This window comes from Nanorana parkeri, unplaced genomic scaffold (assembly GCF_000935625.1).
Source record: "Nanorana parkeri isolate BGI_ZX_2015 unplaced genomic scaffold, ASM93562v1 scaffold137, whole genome shotgun sequence".
Taxonomy (NCBI): domain Eukaryota; kingdom Metazoa; phylum Chordata; class Amphibia; order Anura; family Dicroglossidae; genus Nanorana; species Nanorana parkeri.
In genome coordinates, this window is record NW_017306405.1 from 598102 (window position 1) to 621270 (window position 23169).

A 23169-nucleotide genomic window follows, 5' to 3' on the forward strand; every position below is an offset into this window, starting at 1 on the left:
AACCTGGCCTTGGGGCAGCAGAGAGAGTAAATCCGTCCATGGCTATACCTGAGGATCTGCAGTGCAATGATCTCCCTACTTCTGCTTGATCCATTCTGCAGATCTGTGTTTTCCTAACCTCACCTGTTGGTCTTGACCATTGCCCCAGCAGTCATTTAATTCCCAGTTATCAGGGAGGCAGCTCCAACATAGTTACATAGTATTTGAGGTTGAATAAAGACACATGTCCATCAAGTCCAACCTATTAGGAAGAAGAAAAAAACGGCCTCTAAAAAGAAGACCTCCTCCACACAGGGAGACAGCGTAAGTAAGTAATGAGGAAAAGATCGGCTGCAGAGAACACTGGTAACTAGTCCCGTGCCCACTGCTTGCTTTTTGGGCACAGCTTGCACAGTACAGGTCCAATTTAAATACAGGTTTATCAAACAAAAAGTTAGCAGAAAAACTGTAGTTTAAACTGCTGATCAAGAAGTAGATAAAAAAGGTCAGATCCTTCAACCTTTCATGACAAGCTATCTGTACAAGGTGATGCATTACGTATTTAGAACAATCAGTCCTTTGGCAGATTTATTTTTATTTCCCAGGCAAGAAAATATGCATGATGGTGAAATTCCCATAAAGCTGAATAATACAAAATATTAAATGGTTTCTGAACCCAACAAACAAAATTTAGTGCAAGACTGATGTCAATGCAATCTTATGCCACAATGATATTTTCTCCATATATTTTATAACTGCTAGGTCATCATATCAAACCTGTTCCCTTTCCAACATTAATTACATGGAGAAATTTTCACTGTTCTGTCTAAAATTGCGGTGATAGTAAAAGGGGTTAAAGTATGTGAAAGACAGAACTGCATGTGCAGCAAAGGTAAGGCTCAATTAGAAGGCCGGAACTCAATTACCTTGGTCAATTAGTCACGTTGATCTACATTTCACCTTCAAGATTTCAATATATGGGGAGAATGATGGTCAGACGATGTCAATACGCACAGCATTAAAAGCCCGATGTAGGAGAATGAATAATTACTGGTAAATATAGCCAGCTGTTCATACGCACAGCTTAGCCTAATTAGTTTAAATGCCCAATTACACTGAACATCAAATTTTATTTTTAAAGCCAACCTGTCAGCTATATTAAACTTAAGTCCTGCCTAACAACAGGTACCACAAGATGCCCACTGTTACCTTTTAAGCCAGAAAACCCTCCTCTGTGTGTGCCTCCGAAACTAGTTTCATACCGTCGCAGGGGCCTTACTCCTTTGCAAAACCACCACTGCCTTCTTTTTATATATTGTACACACACCTTCTTTGACAAGTTTTCAGACCTATTGTGACATCACAACTTCCAGCGATGGGCATGTAATAAAGTCTGCAGAAAATGGTGCACGTCCATCTCCTGTGAGCCCAGAGCCTAATGACATGCTCCGGGGGGCAAATCCTCAATGCCCAAGACTCACAGGTAGTAGGTTGAAAGATGGTGGGTGTCATTCCCACCGACAGAGGACTGGCACTGGACCACAAAGCATTGAGTATACAGGGGATAGCACTGGAGAGGAGGCGAGTATTGCAGGAAGCAATGTCTTTTTTTTCTATTTGATCTTCTGCAAGGCAACTTAGAAAAAACAAAAAATGGATGCTGCAGCTGGGCTTAAAGAACAACTTGGCCCTCAACTGCCCCTCCCCTGTCCAGTGAAAGTACCTTAGTGGTCACTGTGAACACTGTCACTGGGCAGCAAGATGGCAATTGGCAGGCTCCTATTGAGTTCTTGAAATCATTTTAGAGGGGCACACACTTGAGGGGATCTATGGTCTATGGTCAAAAAATAAAAATAAATATGTATTTCAATATTGAATTCCCATAAGTACTACGGTATGCCACTCCTAATAACCATATTGTAAACATACTTATTGAAGATGCCCATAGGATGCATTTCCTCAACTTCACTCAGCCCTGTGAATATGCACCTGATGTCAAAATTCTTAAGGTGCCCATACACTCTTCGATTATTGTTTACAAACCATCAATGAATGCTCTTTCGAACGATAATCGACCAGTTGATAGGACACCATAGATTAATCAGGCTGGAAAACATTTTTCGAATCGTACGAAAATGTATGGATTAGTGGCGCTTTCTTAGGGAAACAAATTGCAAGAACAATGCACACGTGCAAGCATCTGTTCTGTCGATCGACGAAATTCAGTGAGTTAGTATTGCTAACGACCGATTATCGACATTGGTCTGTGCATGATGGGCTATTTGAACTAGAATCGAAAGAGGGTTCTTGGCAGCAACAACATTTTCAGATCGAAAATCTATAGGTGTATGGCCAGCTTAAGAGAGCCTGTCTTCTGAAGTACAACTCAGCATTTCAACAATGTTACATTATCATTGCTTGCTGGAAGCAATGCATGATGGGATATGTAGTCTTCACAAATCGCGATTGCATTACATCAAGCAGCAGGGAAAGAGATACAAAGAACACTGGGAATCCAGGAAGTTGTTGAAAGTGATGGGCAGACAGAAGGCAGCACTCACTACATATAAAGATTTTTTTCAAGAAAGCTTTGTTTATATTATTAAAACAACTCTAGTATGTATTCCTATAACAATGCTGATGTTATACCAGGAAAGTATGTGCTGGGACTTTACAACTCCTTCAACTTTAGAACTCCTTAGAACTGCAATCTTTAATTTGGTAACCAAACTATACTATTTAAAGAACAATGGCCTTCCTGTACAAAGGCTGAAGCAAAGAACACATTATAACAAGCAGTAAAAGTAGAAATATTCAGTTTTTGTAACTGTTACCCAAAAAGTTGATTGCTGCAATTTAATTGGATGCAACAGCTTCACCTTATTTTCTGCCAAGTCCTAATACTGCTTCCCTACTAGGGTCACTTACATCAATAGGCCTATAAAGCATTCTAGAAACAAGGAAATGCATGCCACTTGCATAAAATTTATAGGCAGCCTAGAAGATTTACTCCATTTATTTTAGTCAAAAATTATAAAGATGTATGCGCTTTAAAACACAGAAATCATATAGTTACCATCTAAGGTAGACTGTAATGGTCCTATCCTCCCCATTCTCCGGTATCTCCACACATGTCTGGCTGACGGTACATACAGTTGGGTAACCTAAATTCAAGAAATAACAACATTTCTCAAAGACATTTATTACAGGTACCTATAAATGAACAGCATCATATTCTATGTTCAAATCACTCTAATGGGCACTCCCAGATAATAGATCAAAATACGAATATACTTTATCTAAGTAAAATAAAACAATGAGCAATAACGGAATCCAAATGAATTCCTGTCACAAACTGAGCATACAATAAAATTGTTATCCTATTGCGGAGAAAAGTGTATGTCACATCGATGAGTAGGTTCAGGGATAAAGGCAGCTGAAGTTACATGCAAACCTCAAAGGAGAGATATTAGGAGAATAATAGGTACTCTGCCCAAAAGTTTGAGCCAGCGTGTGACACTGCATTGTCAGTCACTGTTCTCGGCAGGGATCCCTCCCTGTTTGTTCCTCCAGTGTTCATTGGAGGGACAGACAGGGGAGGGGGCAGGCCCAGCTGGCTCTGGATCTAGAGAGTCAGAGGCAGCTGTCAATCATGCAGCAGGGTGTATCCCGACAATATGTCTGGGTTTTTCCTGGCTGAAGCGCAGCTTTGCGCTGTCAGCATATAGTGAGCAGTAGGCCACTATATGCCGAGTTTGGGTCACAGGAGTACATTTGCAAATGTACTCCTATGACCCAAAAGAGAACTAAAGCAAAAGATAGGTTTTGCTACAGTTCTCTTTACTTTTTATGAGAAAGTCAGGCTTGACCCTGCCCCCTTCTAAAGCATGATAGGTCAAGCAAGGCAGGTCATCACTTAAAGGAGAACTATGAGGTGAGTGCTTTTCACTCACCTCATAGTTCTAGCCGACCTGTGGCAATGAGACTGTCACAGGTCGGCTCAGTAGATCGGGAGGTGAGCGAACACCGGGTTCGCTCGCCTCTCGATCCTGTCACGGCTCTCTGCCGTGACAGAGGGAGGGGCTGGATTCCCCTCTCCCCGCTCCGATCTGCCAGGGCTGACTGGCGGAACGGACGGGGGAGGGGGCAGGTACAGCTGGCTCTGCCTCTAGATAGGCAGAGCCAGCTGTCACTCACGCAGCTGGGCGGATCCCGTCATCTAAGTCGGTATCCGCTCCGGCGTCTCAGTATACCGCGAGCTGTAGCTCGCGGTATACTGAGCTTAGGGTAACGGGAGGACGCTAGTTTGTGTCCTCTCGTTACCCTAAGGGGAACTATGGGGGAAAACACTGACCCCATAGTTCTCCTTTAAAAGACCAATAGGCAGGCTCAGCAGGTGGGAGGGGTAGGGTTAATCTTGGCATTAACATAAAAAAAACTACTGAGATTTGCATATAAATGAAGCTCTTACCTTTCTGGATCTACTGATCATGTTGGCTTCAATTTGGCTTGGTTTTCACTTAGGCAGCCTCTGCTTATGCATCTAAAATGCTTAATAAATGATGCTGCCATGCAATGTGAATAGTTGTATGTGATTTGTGTCACACATTTATTTTATGTAGTAGGAAGGTATATAAACCTAATAGAAAATGTGAATAATACTATCCGTACTATTTACAAATGTTTTTCGATTAAAGAGCGTATAGTTCCTGAGCTGTGAGAAACTCTAAGCTTTTTAAATCCACATAAACCAATCAAAAAGGTGATAATAGTAAAATAATATCCCAACTCACTTTATCAGCCTTGATATTCTCTTGCTCTGACAACCAGTGATTGAGTGGACAAAAATTTCTCCTGGTATCCCGAGACTTTAACATTTTTACCAAGTTTGTGATCACCTGCAGAAAACGAAATGTCAAAACTTCAGTACAATGCTTTATATCTGTTATAGAACATCTTAAAAATAATAAAAGTTTAAAGATGAACTCCAGACAAACCCCTTACATACAGAGACAAAATACATATATGGGGGGTGTTTTACCTGCCAAAGTATTTGCATTACTAACCATGCAGTGCTGATCTCTACCATACAGCACAGCCAGGAATATGAAACCACTTTATTTGTTACAATTAGGAAATTACACTGCTGACACCACCCCTGACCCATTAGACAGGAAAGTCATAGCGGCAGACTGATAAGGTCATCTGTATGCTCACTCTTCTCTCTCCAATCAGCATTTCCTTTGTCAGCACATTTGCATGAACCTGACTGGCTCCTAAGTGCTGCCCCACCTCGACCAGTCTGAGTAATGCTATATAGGGGGTTCCAAGAGACTGATACCAAGTCACATTCAAGCATTCACATTTGTTGTAAAAAATGCAAGCACATGTGCACTCTAGCACAACTGACTAGTGCCTTGTGCTGCAACTAAACCTCTCAGTCAGAGCTTTGCTGTACAGAGGATTGTAAAATTATACTGCCTGCAAAATCAAACAGGACATTTTGGTACAAAGAATAACATTTTACCATAAATAAAGTTCAGATAGAACTCTGCCAAGCACTATGGGCATAAGCGATTCGCACAGCATAAGCCCAATACAAACTTTGCAAAACAACAGCTTCCTATAGGTTCTCACATGTGGATGAATTCCAAAAACGAGGACCTGTGTGTTGCCATTCCTACATTACCATGGTAAAGCTAAACAGGTTTTAATCGGGAAAAAGAAAATCTCAACATCATCTTTCTTTCCTTATATTTCATTCATGATGGTGTAAGTGTAGGGGCGAGCGCACATATAGCATGGGCTCATAATGACTCCAAACAATGCAATATTGCTTTATGTGTCTTGTCCTTAGATTTTACATGGCTGTGGGGGAGGAAGGGATCTGCTACAAATATCACATAGACCACATCATGGCAGCCAAAAGTTATGTATTGGCAGAATGTTTTTCTCTTTTGCTAGAGTAGTGAAGGGTTAGAACCAATTTTGCTGTTTTAGTGATGTTGGGGTGACACCAAAGAGGTGTCCCATTTGGAAGATTTACCTTCATCTGTTCTGGTGACAGTGCTGGATCCTGCATCTTGAGTTACCAGTGCCAGTTCCTACATTTGTATTGGATCCTACAAAACCAATTCATTTAACCTACCAGTATATTTGTGGATAGCAGAAACAGGACCACCACTTAGAAACCCATAACAAAACAAAAAAAGAGCTTCCTGGTAAAGGATCAAACTCAGGACCTCAATACTGAAATATAATAGAACTAGGCACGGTGGCCATTTACGCATTAAATTGGATCCTTTACTTGTTGAATTTTTTTTATCAATTTGCCAAAGCCAAATCAGATGCAGTCAGTATTCTGGCATTCTGACAGCCATAGGCGCCGTACGCTTCTTGTTCAGCACCCTTCGGCTGCATGAGAAAAAACACTTGACTCCCCCAAGCCCGCCAAACAGTATGGATGGAGGAAACTCCACTTGCCGACTACTGTGGGGCACCTGCTGTCAGTATACCTGAACAGTCACTGCAGTTGATTAGTTGTAGTCACTGATCAGCTGACAATTTTCCACCAGGCTCCTTTAACAAAAAAGTCAATTGAAAAATTAACCTTCGTTAAGCTGGATGGTGGCGGCAGCGCCAAATGCAGATCGAATTTTGACAAATTAGCTGGAAATGGCCCGAAATTCTATTCATGTACGGCCAACTTTAGCCATAAAGCTGCTCTGTTAAAGTATCCAGCGTGCTAATTAATTAATAATTCGGGAGCTTTTTTTTATTACAGCTATAGGCCCCTAGGCACCTTCAGGAGCCAGAGATCATGTGCTTCCACTCACAATTGAAAAAGCTGAAAGAAATAAGGGCCACTAGTCATTTATTTGGTGTGTTGGCTACTTGGCTCCTGGGATCTGTCCAGCTCTGAAAACAGCAAACTACTGACTGCAACAAATTTGTGAGCGTGAGTTTTCCTTAAATAGGAGCACTCGTTAAAGGACATTAACAGAAATATTCTGCTCTATTTGAGACTTAAATGGAACTCAGGCAGAAAATTTGCAGGAAAGCCTTGCATATTATGACACATTAGCGCTGTCTCCCCTCTTATGAAAACATTATCATTTAGTCTCACTTCAGCTAATGTTCTTCGGGCCCATGCTTGTAAGTGAAATGTGTTGTAAAATCAGACAGAATGGGTTGGATCAAGGCTATTGTAGGCTTGTAGAATGAATAAGCATTGCTTAATTAGCCCATCAGGTTAAGTGCACGCATTAATGGGTCCTTCCTTAAGTCTAGCGTGACATCTCTCTCCAAACATGGCCAAGAAGAAAGTTCCATTAGCAATATTAATACAAGCTTAGTTGATCATTTTCATTCAATTAACTTCTTTCAATTAAATAGATAGCTTGACAAAAGCAGTGATAAAAGACCCGGAGGGACAGCTGATGACTTGAGCTGAACATTACTTGAGCGAGAGGTCGCTGGTATTAAACGGACAGTAAATCTAGCATTCAATTTGGAAAATGCCTTTCTCCTGCTCCTGTGTCTTTAATGAACAGATTTTCTTTTTTAGCTGACTGGATCTGTTTGCTTTGGAAGAAAAAAAAAAATCATCTTACTAAATCAAAGTCCATCTTTCTTTACACTAAAACTAGTCGGGGTTCAGTTCTTTTTTTTTTTTCAAAGTCCCAAGTGCTGACATTAGTATAAAGAAGAAAGATTGATTCTCTGTGTGTCACCACCAAGTGATTTGCTTTCCATTTGCTCCATTAACCTCAACATTAAACAAATCCTAATGTGCTACTAATTAAGCAGGACTTTAATGTGTTCAACAAAATGTGTTCAACAAAAAAATTGCAAATAAGGGGGAACAAAACTACTTGGTTGCCATCCAGCTGTTGAGTATTGAGCCAAGCTTTGCATAATAAATGCCCCATGTGATTGTGAACATATGTGAGAGTTATCTGTAAAAAATAAGTCAAGGCAACTGGACTGCTGTATTTTTCTAAAAAAGATGTTTCACTGATAATCCAACCAGCTTTCTCAATTCAGAATGACAAAAAATGATCTGGGAATAAATATTGTGAATCTTGCTCCAATCCACATAATCGGTTAGTCACAACCAGGTGCTGATTGCATTTGCATAATTGGAGTCTAGGAGGTGTTGGTAACCTGCCCACAGAGAGAGGTGTTAAAACAGCATTGTATGTGGCAGACAAACTGTCTCATTCATGACCTGAATGAATAAGAACCTTCGCAGATATATGTGTGAGTTATTATTTTCATGGTGGGTGTTGGTGATGTTGGGTTTTACACACAATTATGTATCCTTTACTTTCATTGTTGCCCCATTGGAGCCTCCAATTTCAAGCAGCCACCATGGCACAAGAAATAAAAGATATACAACAGATTTGATCATTGCCTGCTAAAAGTGCGTTCTTCAGGGATGAAAAGATAACTGATTGTAAATACTGGTAAATAAATGAAACCTATCCTGAACGATGTATAAAGGCCGCCATTATGGACCTCCCCTTCATAAAATGCTGGTTACTTTGCTGATCATCTGGCTTTAATGGTTTCTGAATCACTGAGCCAGAACTAGTATGCAGATCAGAAGATTCGACTCCCCTCTGAATTCAGTTGCAGCATACTTGTTCCGGGCCAGGATTTAAGCCAGACACAGTCAGGAAACTAGCATTTTAAAAATGAATAGTTTTATGGAAGTCTACATATTTCTCTCCATACAGGTTTTCTTAAACCCGTTCCAACTCTTAACCTGTGTATAAATGAGCTGAGACTATATTAATAGACATAGTCCCTTTAACAGCTAGAAAATGACTTTGTGTGGCTTCTATCTGTCAAACAAGGCTGTCAATGACAACTATGTTACCCATTAATAATCTGGAATCAAATCAGTTGGTTGCTGATCATTTGAACACTTGGTCAGCTGTGACAACATGATCACCAAGCTCAAAAATATAGTGAGAAAATAATGGTTTCAGCTTGCAGAAGCCACTACACACTGTGTTCCATTGTTTAGCACTGTAGCTGTCTGATACAATTATAGTATTAAAAGAAAAAAAGATTCATGAATTAAAAAAGTTTAGCTTTTTTTACACTCTTGCTTACTTGCCAGTCTATAATAATATAAAAGAGCAACGTTTTTATTAAATCAATATGCTGTTTAACATGGACAAATATATTTAGGTAGACAAATTAGTTAAAGTTATGGCTTCAATTACCTCTAAGGCATAAAAGGAATAACAGTGAACACCAAATATAAAAACTGCAAGAAATGCAATGCTGTGTTCATTTAAGTAAATATTTATTTTAAATGCAAACTAGTGTAAATACCCGCAATTGTCTTGATATTAGCCTTCGGCAATCCCTTGTACAGCAGTGCTCCAATGGGAGAGAAGGGCAGCACTAGGAGCCAATCAGGCTCTGTTACAGCATACATGCATTGACAGGGAACATGCTGACATGTTCCTGTCATGACCAGCAGGCTCGGGTGTGTTTAACTTAGTATTCTTGACTCTGTATTCACCCAGTAATTCAATTTTAAAGGGTGAATATACTTTCAAACAAACTTCATACCTTGAACAGCTGGATCCACCTTTTTTGCTCTGTTTGTATGCGCTGCTGCATCTCCAGATTGGTCGTTACTCCAACACTTCGAAAAGCAGCCATATATTCCTCCCGCACTTCTGGCTTTGTTTCTGGATACGCCAGTTTGATGATCCCCAGACATGCATCTCTTAGGCAGCGAGACAATACTATTAGTTCTTCTAATGTGAAAGGCATCATTGAGGACTGGCGCTGACCAACAGCTGGCAAAAAAAAACAAAAAAACAATACACTGAGAAATTAGATAACTGCAGACATATAACGTATCATATCAAAAAGGAATAGTGGGCAAGGTAGTATTGAAATTAATTCAGAAACCAATAAAATGAAGTCCATAATGCCTGCACTTGTGTCTGCAGAAAATACCAAGTTAGAAAGGAAAGGCTTCTGTAAGCAGACAAAAATAGCTGATTTCTGAAAAATGAAAGCAAAGGTGGAGATGTTTCACAGAGCAACCAATCAGATTTTACATTTCTCTTTAGTAGAGAATAAAAGATTGGTTGCCAACCGCTCCATTTTTGCTCCCTTTGAGTTTGATAAAAAAAAATTTAATTAGCTCTGGAGTATAACTAAAGCTGGCCATACACCTATAGATTATCTGCAGATTTTTTATGGTCAGATGGAAAAAGTGCAACAGATTCCTTCATCTACGCTAAACTGTGTGGATGGAGGAATCTCCCGCTGGGCCAAGCTTCAGTATCTTGCTAATCGGCCTCGCTGGTCATCAAAATACACCGAACAATCTGACTGGATGCAGGCACGGTTCAGGTGTTTTGAGAGTCAGTGGAGCCGACTAGCAAGATACTGAAGCTTGGCCCAGCAGGAGATCCTCCATTCACACAGTTTAGCGTAGATGGAGGGATCTGTTGCACTTTTTCCATCTGACCATAGAAAATCTGCAGATAATCTATAGGTGTATGGCCAGCTTAAAGCTAGCCACATGAATCATATCTAGGTTGACTCCTATGAATTGCCCGAATTCAATCCGTGGGTTTGCCCTGTTAGCACCACCCAGCTGAACAAACTTTAATCTGAAAATCAAAAGGAGCCGGGAGGAAAATTCTCAGCAGAACCGTGACTGCACTGGTCAGCTGCTCTGTCAGAATAAAGAAGCTAGCAGGGGAGATTCCTCCATTCACAACGTTTAGCATGGATGGGGACATCTATTAATTAATTCTCTTGTTTGGCCCATGAGGTTGAACAAATTTTAAATCGATTTGCTGTTAAAGTGAAGGTCAACTGAAAAGGTTTCTCAAGCTTTACCTCAGGTAAACAATATACAACAATAACTCAAAATGTCTATTTTTTTAAAAACATGTTGTAGTTAAAAACAGAAAAAAACTTTTGACCATTCTTACCTTCCATTGGATCACCAAAGAATTCATTATCATGTATAGAAATTAGGGAATGACTAAATAATGAACTGAAGAGATAAAAGAGAGGGATGATTCGGTTGGAATCTTCAAATGACATTGGAGAGCCTCTTGATATCACTTGCAGGAGCGGAACCATGGACCTGAATGGAAAGGCAAAACATGGATTACAGCAATGCTTGACGATCATGGTGATTTATACAGAAAAATTTTCCTTCATTGTCTTTATCAGCCTTCCTGAACAAGAGATTGCTAGGGCTTCCATGAGCAGTGCCTTGCATCGTTTCAGCACCCCACATCACCCGGCAAAGGCAGTGGCATTAGACCAGTGACAATCAATGCAAGGGGGCACTAGTGACTCAATCTAAAAGGGCCCTATTCTGCTGGCTGCCACTCACAAGTAGCCTTTCTCCACTGGGGCCATTTTCGGGTAGCCTTTCTTTGTCGGGTAGTCTTTCTCCACTGGGGCCATTGTCGGGTAGTCTTTCTCCGCTGGGGGCCATTGTCGGGTAGCCTTTCTCCACTGGGGGCCAATGTCGGGTAGCTTTTCTTCACTAGTTCCCAATGTAATGGGGATACTATAACTAATAACAAATGTAGAGGCACTACACTAACCACCAATGTCAGCAGGCTTTGAAGCCTTTCTCCACTGGCCATCAATGTAAGGGGCTGGCATTTCTGCAATGACCACCAATTCTCATCACAAATGTAAGGAGGTACTTCTACACAGACCATTATGCAAGAACTCAAAATTATTTCAGGGGTTCCTTTAGAGTAAAAAATAAAAATTGAAAGAAAGGCTGATCTACTTTATCTAAATGCACAAAGCCTCATTGAGCATACAAACAATTGATATGAAAAATATTGTTATAGTTACCTTGGAAAGAATAGCCGATCAATAACGTTCATGTGTATATTACATAATTTATTCGTTTTAGAAGTTTCCAAAAAGACTTCATACCTGAATAATGTATTTAGAACATTTTGGATACTGTAGGTGTACATACCCTGTAATCATTTTTGTTGTCATGGAAGAAATTAAGTGCCATACGTGTCTTAAAAATCTAGCATTAAAGGCGAGGCTGTATAGAAGTCTGAAAGACAAAACATACAAACAGCAATTGAGAAAACAGGACTTACTACATCCTACTGTACCAGAGCATATCTTGTAGCCACAGAGCAAAGCATAATTTTCCAAATTAGCAACCTGTGTGTAAAAATAGAGGAATTCCAGGAATCTAGCAAATGTCAGGTCCTAATGCTAACCGACAAAGCCAGTATCTGTGCTAATGACAATAAGTAAAGAAAGCAAGCAGCCTACAGAGTGTGCCTGGAAATGTCTCTCTTGTATCAAAATCAGGGCTCCCCGTATTATCATTATACAGGATTATATAGTGCCAACACTTCGCACAGCTGTAAAGCTTTGTACAGCAAATTAAAGGGAGATAGTGCAGTTGCAATACAACATAATACAAAAGAGTTAGGAGGGCCCTGCTTGTCAGTTTACAACCTACAAACGAAGGTGCAAGTGATAAAAAAAAAAAGATAACCAAGAGGGATGAGCTGATGAAAAAAAATAAAAGCAATTTGTGGGGGCAGGATAGGATTCTTTGAAGTGACAAGTTTTCAGGTATCGCCTAAAGGCAGACATAGTAGGCGATAGTCGTGCAGACTGAGGTCAGGAGATCCAGAGGATGTAAGAAGCTCTGGAGAAATCCTGGGGGTGAGCATCAGTGGAGGTATTGGGAGGAGCAGAGTGGACGTTTTGAACAATATTTTGAGATGAAGTTGTTGATGAAGTTCGGGGCAGAGTTGTGAATGGCTACTGAACTTGATGGGAGGGGGTGGGGGGTTAAAAAATGTTATAAGCTCCGTTTTCGAAATATTGAGTTTGAGGAAGGGGTGTGAAAAAAGTTAGTAAATTAGCAATACGGGAAGAGACTGAACGGTTTGATGAGAAGCAGAGAGATAGATTTAGGTGTTGTGAGCATAGAGATAGTATTGGAAGCTGTGGGAGACTATCAACTGACCCAGGGAGAAGATGTAGATAGAGAATAGAAGGGGTACAGTGATAGAGCATTTGGGAACATCTATGGACAGTGGTAGTGGCGAGGAGATAAGAGCTGAAGGTAACACTGAAGGTGTACCGAGATAGGTAGGAGGAAGACCAGGAGAGAACTGGGTCTTTGATGCCAAGGGAGTAGACATTTTTGAGGAGTGGGTGGCCATAGTTCTACTTGAAGCAGAATTTCTCACTCTTACATCAGCTATACATGGTTATATTTTTATATAACAGATTTCTCCTTCCATGCGCAACAGTGTGAATGGATTAATCTTCCTCTGTGAGCTTTGTACTCTGACAGCGGCTGCCGGCTGCTGTCACACTACCCAAATGGAGCTTGCAGCTGACTGGCTGTGGAGCACCATTCGGCCGAAGATGATCAATATCGATCTAATGAGCAACCTCTGCCGATGGAACAGGATCACAAACACAGTGAATTCGCTTCATGTGTACCCTATTTTAGTTTAAAGACATAAAGCAGTGTACAAAGTTCTGAGGGTATGCAGTTTCCTGCTCTCAGAGATTTAAACAGAAGATGCCTAGACTGCTGATTTTCTACTACTATATGCCAGTTTGAAAAGGTGAGTACATTATGCATTATTTCAACATGCTCTTCATAATTGATCTTGTTTTATATGTGAAATGTTTTCTCTACATAAAACAACTTTATTTGTTCAGCGCATTATATGCACTGCCAGTTACCAGAACCCTCTCTGCTGTGCTAACTATTGATATAGCTAAAATCAGTTTCCAGATAATGATCTGCTTTGTTACAGAGCTTAATTACAAGCAGCTAATAGCTTGATTGATTGCAGAGTGGAGGGCAGGCTACTATATACACAGGAAGCAAAGTGACACGCCTACAATACTGCAGGTTTTTTTTCCTGAAGGATTCTTAGGAGTCTAAAGGTGCCCATACACTGTCCGATTCTCGTACGAGAATCGCGGGAAATCCCGCGATCGTACGAGAATCGTACAGTGTATGGAAGGCGTGCGACCGTTTCTACTGTACGGTCGCACGTCTTCCAGCGAACAAGCAGGCTGGAAAACCCGCCGGGAAACGTACGATTCTCGGCGAGTGAGTGGCCTGCTGGTTCGACAACTGACGAACGGGCCGGTGTGCGCACGCGAACATTGCCCGTTTGCCATCCTCGCAAGCCCGCCCCTTATTGCAGTCATCGCAAGCCCGCCCCCTTGATCGCAAGTACGATCTGCCTGTCCAAGATGGGCAGATCGTACGTTTTTTTAAGTACTTTACAACCATCGCAAGACTAAGGTCTTGCGCTGCCCGTCCAAGGTGGGCAGATCGTACGGGCTTTCAAGAAGCATACGACCATCGCAAGACAAAAGTCTTGCGATGGTCGTAAGGTGTATGGGCACCTTAAGAAATGCTTGGTGAGATGCACTATTGCATGAGTAGTGTTGAAGATGGACCTCTCACGATCTCTCAGCAGTCATCTTCATGTGTTGGAAGGGCAGCCCTTCGTTATCTTCTATTCCCACCCCTTTCTATTCTACCCCAGTTAATGAAGGCCTACATAGACCCCATGCTGCAATCTACAGGATGCATTACAATCTGAGAGATGTCTAAAGGATAAATACTGCAAAACACAATGCCTGGCAAGAGGAGGCAGTTCTACCCCACGTGGATTGGAAATAGGAAAATGAATCAGAGCCAATATTCAGGTAATCTATGCTCCACTATAAAAGACTAAAGGAAAAATTGTTCACTAATTGCTGTCCAGTATAAAGTGTTAACAAGTAACCTTTGACCTTACTTTTGCTCCCCCAGCACTGCCTGGATTAGCAGCCTTCCCTACCTGACAATACAAGGTTACGTTCACAACAGGCAAATAAGCAGACCTGCGCATGCTCATATGTGAGGGCTTATAAATGCATATGCCAATGGCAACGTACAAAATTTCAGTATTTTTGCATCTGGCTTGGCAAGGCTGTGGATGGCATGGCTACCTGCCAACAGCATAAGATAGCACTGTAACTTAGTGAGCACACAGCTTCAATGTAAAGAAGTAATGGGAGAGTAAAATATACTCTTCCCAATATTTTGAGCAGACATGGAACACTGCAGCTGTCACACGCTGGCTCTATAGATCGAGAGCTGTGTGATCATGTAACTGCTGATCGCTCAGCTCACCTTCTTCTCCCTGCAGAAAGCAGCGACTGTCAGTCACCGCTCCCCACAGGGATCCCCACCCTCCTCTCTGTTCCCCCAGCGCTCATTGGAAGGACAGGGAGGGAGGGGCGGGCACAGCTGGCTCTGGCTCTAGAGAGGCAGAGCCAGCTGTCAATAAGGCAGCTGGATGGATCCCGACAATATTGTTGGGATCCTTCCCAGATGCGGTTCAGCTCTGCGCTGTCAGCAAATAGCGGGCAGTGGCTTACTATATGCTGACTCAGGTATAAGCAGTGAATGTACTCCACTGACCCAAAAGAGAAGTAAAGCCAAAAAAAGGTTTGGCTTTAGCTCTCTTTTAAATTATTATGAGCGGGCATTCTAAATGTTGACTCCTAGTAATGCTTCCTGGACATAATAAGTAATTTGAGCAACTTTTATTTAAGCGCAAAGTTAAAGGCTAAGTTCCCTTTCCCAAGTGAATTTAGGAAAATGGCATTACCCGCTCAAATCTGACCCCCTCTTCCTTCCCTGCCATATTTACCTTTTGGTGAACGCTCCTTCCTTTCCACCGGTACGAGTGTACTATCCGTACCATGTACTGCCGTGTAGCGCAAAACTCTATGGATTAAAAATGTTGCTCGCAAATGGTGAGCGCTCATTGGTCAGCACGGTCATCTGACCGCGCTGATCAATGAGAAGCGCTTCTTAGCAAGAAGCGTTTCTCATTGATTAGCGTGGTCAAAAGTGCAGCGCAGGGAAAGGAGCGTTCGGTGAAAGGTAAGTATAGTGCAGCCTACCAATCCTTAAATGTGGCTGCATTAGCTCCTTTCTTTTTTTTTTTTGACAGAGGGTTGAGACAAACCATTTAACACAGATGGGGTGCTTAGAATGGTCAGCTTGTATTCATTTACGGAAAATTTTTAACCCAAAAGAAGAAAAAAAACTGTTGCTGTAACTGCTTAAAAAGTGTTAGCTGGAGTTCAGATTAAATTTGTTATTCAAGTCCATCTAATTTTGCTAAATGAATCTAACACTCCCCTCCTCACAGGGCGACAATGCTGCTGTCCAAAGGAGGTTCTGTTGCTCTACCTTTGATTGTAGCCCCCCTTTAAGACAGGAAGAGTGTTACTGGCTTGATCACCAGGTGAAAATAAAAAAAACAAAGCCAAAAAAAAGAAAAAACTGTTGCAGCCACCACATCTAATGACTGCTAAACCGCAATATATGACAGTTTTATTTCTGGATTTAGATACGCTTTAATCTTTATTATACGGGAGGAAAGTTAGTTCTGACTACAACGCCTTTCTTTCCATTATAGGCACAGACAGATTTCTCTCCTGTCAACACTTGGAGGAAGACCCCCTCTGTGGATAAAGACATTTATTGGTAACAAATGAAACGGGAAAGCAATCTCCCAAATGGAGCGGCTGAATCTGACCTCCCGACACCTCTGGAACAGCCTGGACACAGACAAAGGAAACAGCCGAGTGACCTGCTGCGTTTTTCCACACTCCACAAAGCTCATTGGCAGAATGCCTCCTCGCCACATCTGTAGGAAGACTTGTCAACTTAGCAGGCACGGAGGAGAACGATTACAAAGTGCCTTGCGTTTTAAGTGAAATTGATAAACATTAGGTGCAATAAAACAAGCCATTTCCTCTGCTGCCGCCCGCTGATGCATTTTATCACTTTCAAATACAAAAGTGCTTTTTGAAGGATATTGGCAGTTTTATGAATTTCATTTTATAATGTAGCAAATTGATTTTTTTTAATCTACATACAATTATTAAAAAAGTTAATGTGCCAGGTAATCATGATGGAAAGGATTTGAGCTCATAAAAAGTCTTATTTACGAAAGTGTCAAAATATGTCCATAGCTGTAAATTCTACCCTCTTCCCAAACTTGACACCTGGAACTTGACTGATCAGGAAGCACAGACAGTTCTTAATTCAGGCACTTTGGAAAATGAATCATCATTTTGTGCAATATGTATTTCTTCAGAAACTGTTGATTATTTGTGTACTTTTTCTCTGTGAGGATTCTAATTATGTAGAAAAGGGTGTAAATTGCCCAATTTTCAATTTGCGTGATTTTTAAGAATTCGCCTTCGGTAGGCCATTCATTTTTAACCAAAAACATGGCAACAATAGAAAACCTGTGCTAAGTTTTACATTTTGATTTCTTAAAAATGAGCCGCAGCCTGAGAAGAAAAGCCTGTGCCCTGCCAGCATGCTGTAGAGCAATCTTTCTCAATCAGAGTGCCTTCAAATTTTTGCTAAGGTGGGGGGACTCTGATGTGAAGGGTGGGGGCCTCTGATGTATAGCAGGGGGGACTTCTAATGTGAGTACTGTGTGTGTGGACTACCCTGATGTGATGAGGGAAACTCCACGTTGTCTTTTATTCGGTATGGTTTTTTTGTCTGGGGTCTCACTTGAAAATCCATACCAGACAACTGTCTAAAAAAATGGTAACGTCTTTAGATTTTGCATACTTTGAAAAGGTGCCCCGATTGTAAAAAGGTTGAGAAATGCTGTTGTAGGGGAAAACTCTAGCTCTTTGTGTGGAAGCAGCGATCTCTCTGCAGAGGTTCAACACACCCCCTGCTCAGAGTGAGCAAGAGCTCTCCAATCAACAGGGAGCATACTGTATACCATAGAAGGCAATAAGAAATGTTGCCTAAACACAAGAGTCATGTGTATTCTTACTTGAAGCTTGGTGTCTTATGTATTTTGTCCAGATATGTGCTGTTATCCAGCATGAATAAACTCCTGCACTTTGCCTCTGTTCAGACGTTTTCTGTAATAATGACCAATCACTTTTGCTCTCTCCTTGTGCGGGGTGACTGGTCATGTATCCACCTCCCTGTAGTTTTCTGCATGCAGCCCGTAATGGGTGGGGCCTGCTGGGTCCCTCTAACAGCTCTGCTTAGGCTATGTGCATCACAGTAATGATGTGACCACTACTTTTACAATGTAATATCTGCATTTCGGTCCACAAAGAGTGGATTTATATCCTCTCTCTCTACTGAGGAAAACATTTAAATGAAAAGATTTTCAGGGCTGACTAACAGCACTACAACCCCCATGGCTGACAGCTTGGCCGGCTGCTACCTGCCACCGGGCTGACACCCTCCGCTCCCCCCTTCTTCGGGCCCCCTCAGGTGGAGAATAAGGAAGGGACGGCCCTGCCCACACCAGCCGCTTTGCTCTCCTCCTAAAAATATACAGGTGAAACTCGAATAATTAGAATATCGTGCAAAGTTCATTTATTTCACTAATGCAACTTAAAAGGTGAAACTAATATATGAGATAGACTCATTACATGCAAAGCAAGATAATTCAAGCCGTGATTTGTCATAATTGTGATGATTATGGCTTACAGCTCATGAAAACCCCAAGAACCCCAAATCCACAACCTCAAAAAAGTAGATGATTACATGCAATCAATAAAACAAGGATTGTACATAGAACAATATCGGACCTCTGAATAGTACAAGCATGCATATGTACTCTGTACTTGGTTTGGGCCCCTTTTGCAGCACTTACTGCAATTACTTTTGCACGATATTCTAATTATTCGAGTTTCACCTGTAAAATGAATGTTAAGATCCAGAAATGTAAGGGAAGATGGCCTCTCTTTTCCATGAGTGGGGCGGTATCACCCCAGTGTGTCAACATTGCTCTGAAGTCTGCATCCGTGAGCTGGACACCTCCATAACAATTTGTTGAGGAGGCCTTAAGGGGTATTATACAAGATTTGTATTCAAGTCTACCCATTTAGCTTACTAAAAGACATTCCACTGAAACCGCTCAACAGGTTGATTAGTATTTGTTTAAAAACTGTAAAATGAAGTGTGAAATTCCTTCCATGCAATGATTAAACGGCTCATTAAGGTTTCATTTGAAGAAAGATCTGTAAAACCTAAATGGCTAAAAACAAGTTTCCCTAATACCGTGCCCATAAACAACAACCACTTCCCGGTTACAATTGCAAAAGATAATGAATATAGGAGAAAACAGACTGCACTTCGCACTTTCAGAGGATATGTCAGAACACAGTCACCTCTATAAAAGCAGAGCATGGCGGCTGCCACCCACGTCCAATCATATGGTTGTATAAGGAGCATCACAGCAAAGACAATTGCTCCTATTTAACACTGATAGTATTTTGCCGATAAGCCACAAAGACAAAAAATTAAAATACAATGACAACTCTCTTGGAAAACACAATCAAAGGGCAATTACAAGGAAGAAATCCTAAATATATTTACACTATTATTCTCTGAAAGGAAGGTCGCCCGATGCTCTGTTGACACATGAAAGCTGGGAATCAGAAAGAACGTTCCTCACATAATGTGCACTGTGGTATGTTCAACATCGCACCTGGGTGTCAGGGTTCCCAGCTTATTTAACAGATTAGCCCTGGATAAAAGCCAGGGGTTATCGGTGTTAAATTCTTAGACAAAAATAGCAAATACGGCCAACAAGTCACAAAGAAAAACAGCTGCAGCGGCAAGAAGCTTTCAGCTGACCAAAACAACGAACAGGTTATGTAAAGATACCCATAGAAATTAAAGGACAGTCACGCTATTGGCCACATGAGACAACATGCCTGTCCACCCTGCTGGCCAACTGCCTTAAGCATATCTAAAGTCAAAACTTACAGATTTTTGGTTAGAGCAGAGTGGTCAGGTATTTTTAGCCATCTGTATGCCATGGGGAAGATTGTATTTACTTCCTTCCTTTACTTCCAGTCCTGTAAACACAACAGAAAGTGACAGGAACCTGTCCAAAGTGAGGGGAAATCCCTTTTTAGACAGTTTTTACTAGTACAAGTGTCATGGACAAAAACAGTGGTCACCAGGACAAAAACAATAGACTGGATCTCCTTAGCAGGGACAGAGACAGTGATAAGAAGCTGACAGAGGTCCTAACCTTTGGCTAAACATACACTTTAGGGTCACAAGACCATCTAAAGTCTGCCAATTATTCAGTATGGGCATAAATGAGCACCCAAGTAAACTACGCATTCGATGTACCTGCTAGCAGACTGTAGTGCTCTGCATATCTGACTGCTCTGCTAAATCTATGATCCCTGTCTATTTCACACAAAGCATTCCTTCAAGATCTTCTTTACAATTCTTTTCATATATCGACGTCAAAAAATGCTGATATATGGTTATTCAGATACAAAATATACACGCAGGTAGTTTCCACCCAGACTGATTCCAGTACATGTTCTTGCAACTTAGTGACCAATCTCTCCTACTGATCCATCAGAGACTTTCACTTTGATACATTGCCATCCTTAAAAAAGCCTGCCCACACAAGTGAAAAATCTAACCTCAAAAGATAACATAAGATACCCACTGCACACAAATTCTGGTCTAAATACCACCCTAGGAGCCTGCCATCTGGCATGTTCTGTATGCAGTTACTAACTTTCCTGTCGGCGAGACAGAGTTCCGGTAATGCCCTTCAATGCATAAATCCTGATTGCTCAAAAAAAAAAAGACCATGCGTTTAGTTTTGGGTTGTTTTAAATTGGTTAAATATCTCCACCTCTTCCTCAAACCATAATAAACATGTGAGTGTATATATGCTGGACAATGACTTGTTTCTTCTACATTATAGAGAAGGGGGAATTTAGCTGGGTATTACACCAGTGTTCTTAAAGTGACACTAAACTCAGGAGTTATTTCTTAAAAATACATTCAAGTATCTTAACTATTAACAAAATGTATCTTATTTGTGTATCACTCGGCTGTAGATCCTCCAATCATCTCTGAATTGGTGCTGACACCGTCCTTCCTTCTGGAGGGTGACTACTTTTGTTCCCTATGGTCCCTGCGTGTGTTGTAAAGTAGTCACCACTCCAAACTCACTCCGTGATGGACTACAATCTTGTGTTTAATTACTCATTTGTATTGAGATTGTAGTGCATCACGGGAGCGAGCTTGGAGCGGTGGTTACTTTACAACACACGCAGGGACCATGCAGAACAAAAGTAGCCACCCTCCAGAAGGAAGGAGTGTCAGCACCAATTCAGAGATGATTTGAGGATCTACAGCCGAGTGATACACAAATAAAATGTAGAAATGTCCCCAGCACACCAGAATCATTTTATTAAACTGTTTATATGACAAGGAACTTTAAATGAACATTCTGCTATCCTAAAAGGATTCTGGTGTGCTGGTAACATTTGTAAATGTTTCTGATATTTGAGATCCGATACACAAATAAGATACATTTTAAGGTGCGTGAATGTATTTTAAAGATTTATCTTGGGAGTTTAGTATCACTTTAAGAACTATTATAAGCCAGCATATGATTCACCTTGTCATCACTCATGAAGAACTAATATACCAGTTCTAGGATGAGCTGGCCTTTCTTTACATAAAAGCTGGAGCACCATAGGCTACCGCTATCTAGATTGAGAATGCTCGAGCGTGATTGTGTTTATCTGATAACATCATTATGTCATATGAAGACAGCTCACAAGAAATTAGTGGACTGACAAATCAACAGTAAAAAGGCTCTGAATGAAAACTCAGCTCCCCATAAAGCCACAAATTAATAGGGCAGCTAAGTAGCCTGGGACTTGTAATGCACTTTAAAGATTAGTGGAATCAATAGAGCAGACCTGACATGCCCTGGGGAGCCACAACAAATATGGCTTGTTTGTAGCTATGGAAGAAACCAAGGTTAAATTGACTTCTAAATTGAATCAAACACTAAATCTTGGCATTACTTGTAACGCAATCTACATTTTTTAAAGCGGCATTTGCCTATTAAAACACAGTTCTCAAAATGCTCTGTTCTGTAAGAGACATGCCAACACCAACCACTCTCAATGGCTCACTTATCCTCAAAACAAAAAATCAATAAAATGAATAAATAGAAAGAAATGAGTAGACGGCTATAACAATTTATAAAGGGGAGCATTCTAGCACAGTCTATTGCATGTAAATAACCTTGAGACATTCTTCTATTGCAGAAAATCCTATTCATTACATACCAGTTAGCAGGTAATGGTGATTATTTTGTTTGGTAACATTAAAGTGTATGTCTAGGCAAAAATAAATAGAAGTTATTCAGTACATTTCTGCAGTATGTGGCCATTTCCCAATGCATAGAATGATTGTGAGAAATGTCATCAGCACACCGTAGGTCCTTATGGAATCACCAAATGTTCATTTTATTGAACAAATTGTCAAAAGTTGAAACATTTCCCAATGCATTCTCGTGCTTTAGAAATTGCTGCAAGTACAGAAAAATACCTGTTGATCTGCCAGAAATCCAGTGAGCTCCTAATTTCCTGTTTTAGCAAGCAACACATACCTCTGCTGCACTGAAATGTATTTATTACAGGTATTTATATTGTGCTGACAATTTACGCAGTGCTTTACATACTGTACATTCACATCAGTCACAGCCCTCAAGGAGCTTACAATCTAGGGTACTATCTCACATGCATACACGCAGGGCAGATTTAGACCGGAGCCAATTAACCTTCCAGCATGTCTTTGGAGTGTGGGAGAAAACCAGAGTACCCGGAGGAAACCCACGCAAGCACAGGGAGAACATGCAAACTCCTTCAGCACCTGAGAACATGCAAACTCCTTGCAGATGGTGTCCTGACCAAGATTTAAATTGGGGACCTCCAGTGCTGCAAAGCAGAAGTACTAACCATTACGCCACTGTGAAATCCTAGTTCCCCCTCCTCTCCTTGCCATGACATACGGGGAAGGTGTACTGTAGTCCATATGGAAGAACTGAGCAGGGCTGATAACACTTAGGATGCCAGTGCAGAAGAGAGGTAAACAGGAAATTAGGAGCTCATCGGATATCTGGCAGATCGACAGGTATTTTTCTGTACTTAGCATTTTTATAAGCATAGAACATGAGAAAATGTGCAAGTATTAGAGAGATGTAGTTATATTTTTTTGTCAAGACATATATTTTAAAGCTTAACATTGGGGGGGGGGGTTCCACT

General features: G+C 41.1%; 1 protein-coding gene across 1 annotated transcript in view; it reads right to left on the bottom strand.

The window, feature by feature from the left end:
• Positions 1-23169, bottom strand: part of UBE3C (ubiquitin protein ligase E3C) — a 97245-nt gene that overhangs the window by 40348 nt on the left and 33728 nt on the right. The window contains exons 12-16 of the mRNA XM_018554000.1: positions 11981-12067; positions 10959-11116; positions 9571-9803; positions 4773-4877; positions 3056-3143 (exon numbers count right to left, since the gene is read on the bottom strand). Of these exons, the coding sequence (XP_018409502.1) occupies positions 3056-3143; positions 4773-4877; positions 9571-9803; positions 10959-11116; positions 11981-12067 (671 nt within the window). The remainder of the gene's footprint in view (positions 1-3055; positions 3144-4772; positions 4878-9570; positions 9804-10958; positions 11117-11980; positions 12068-23169) is intronic.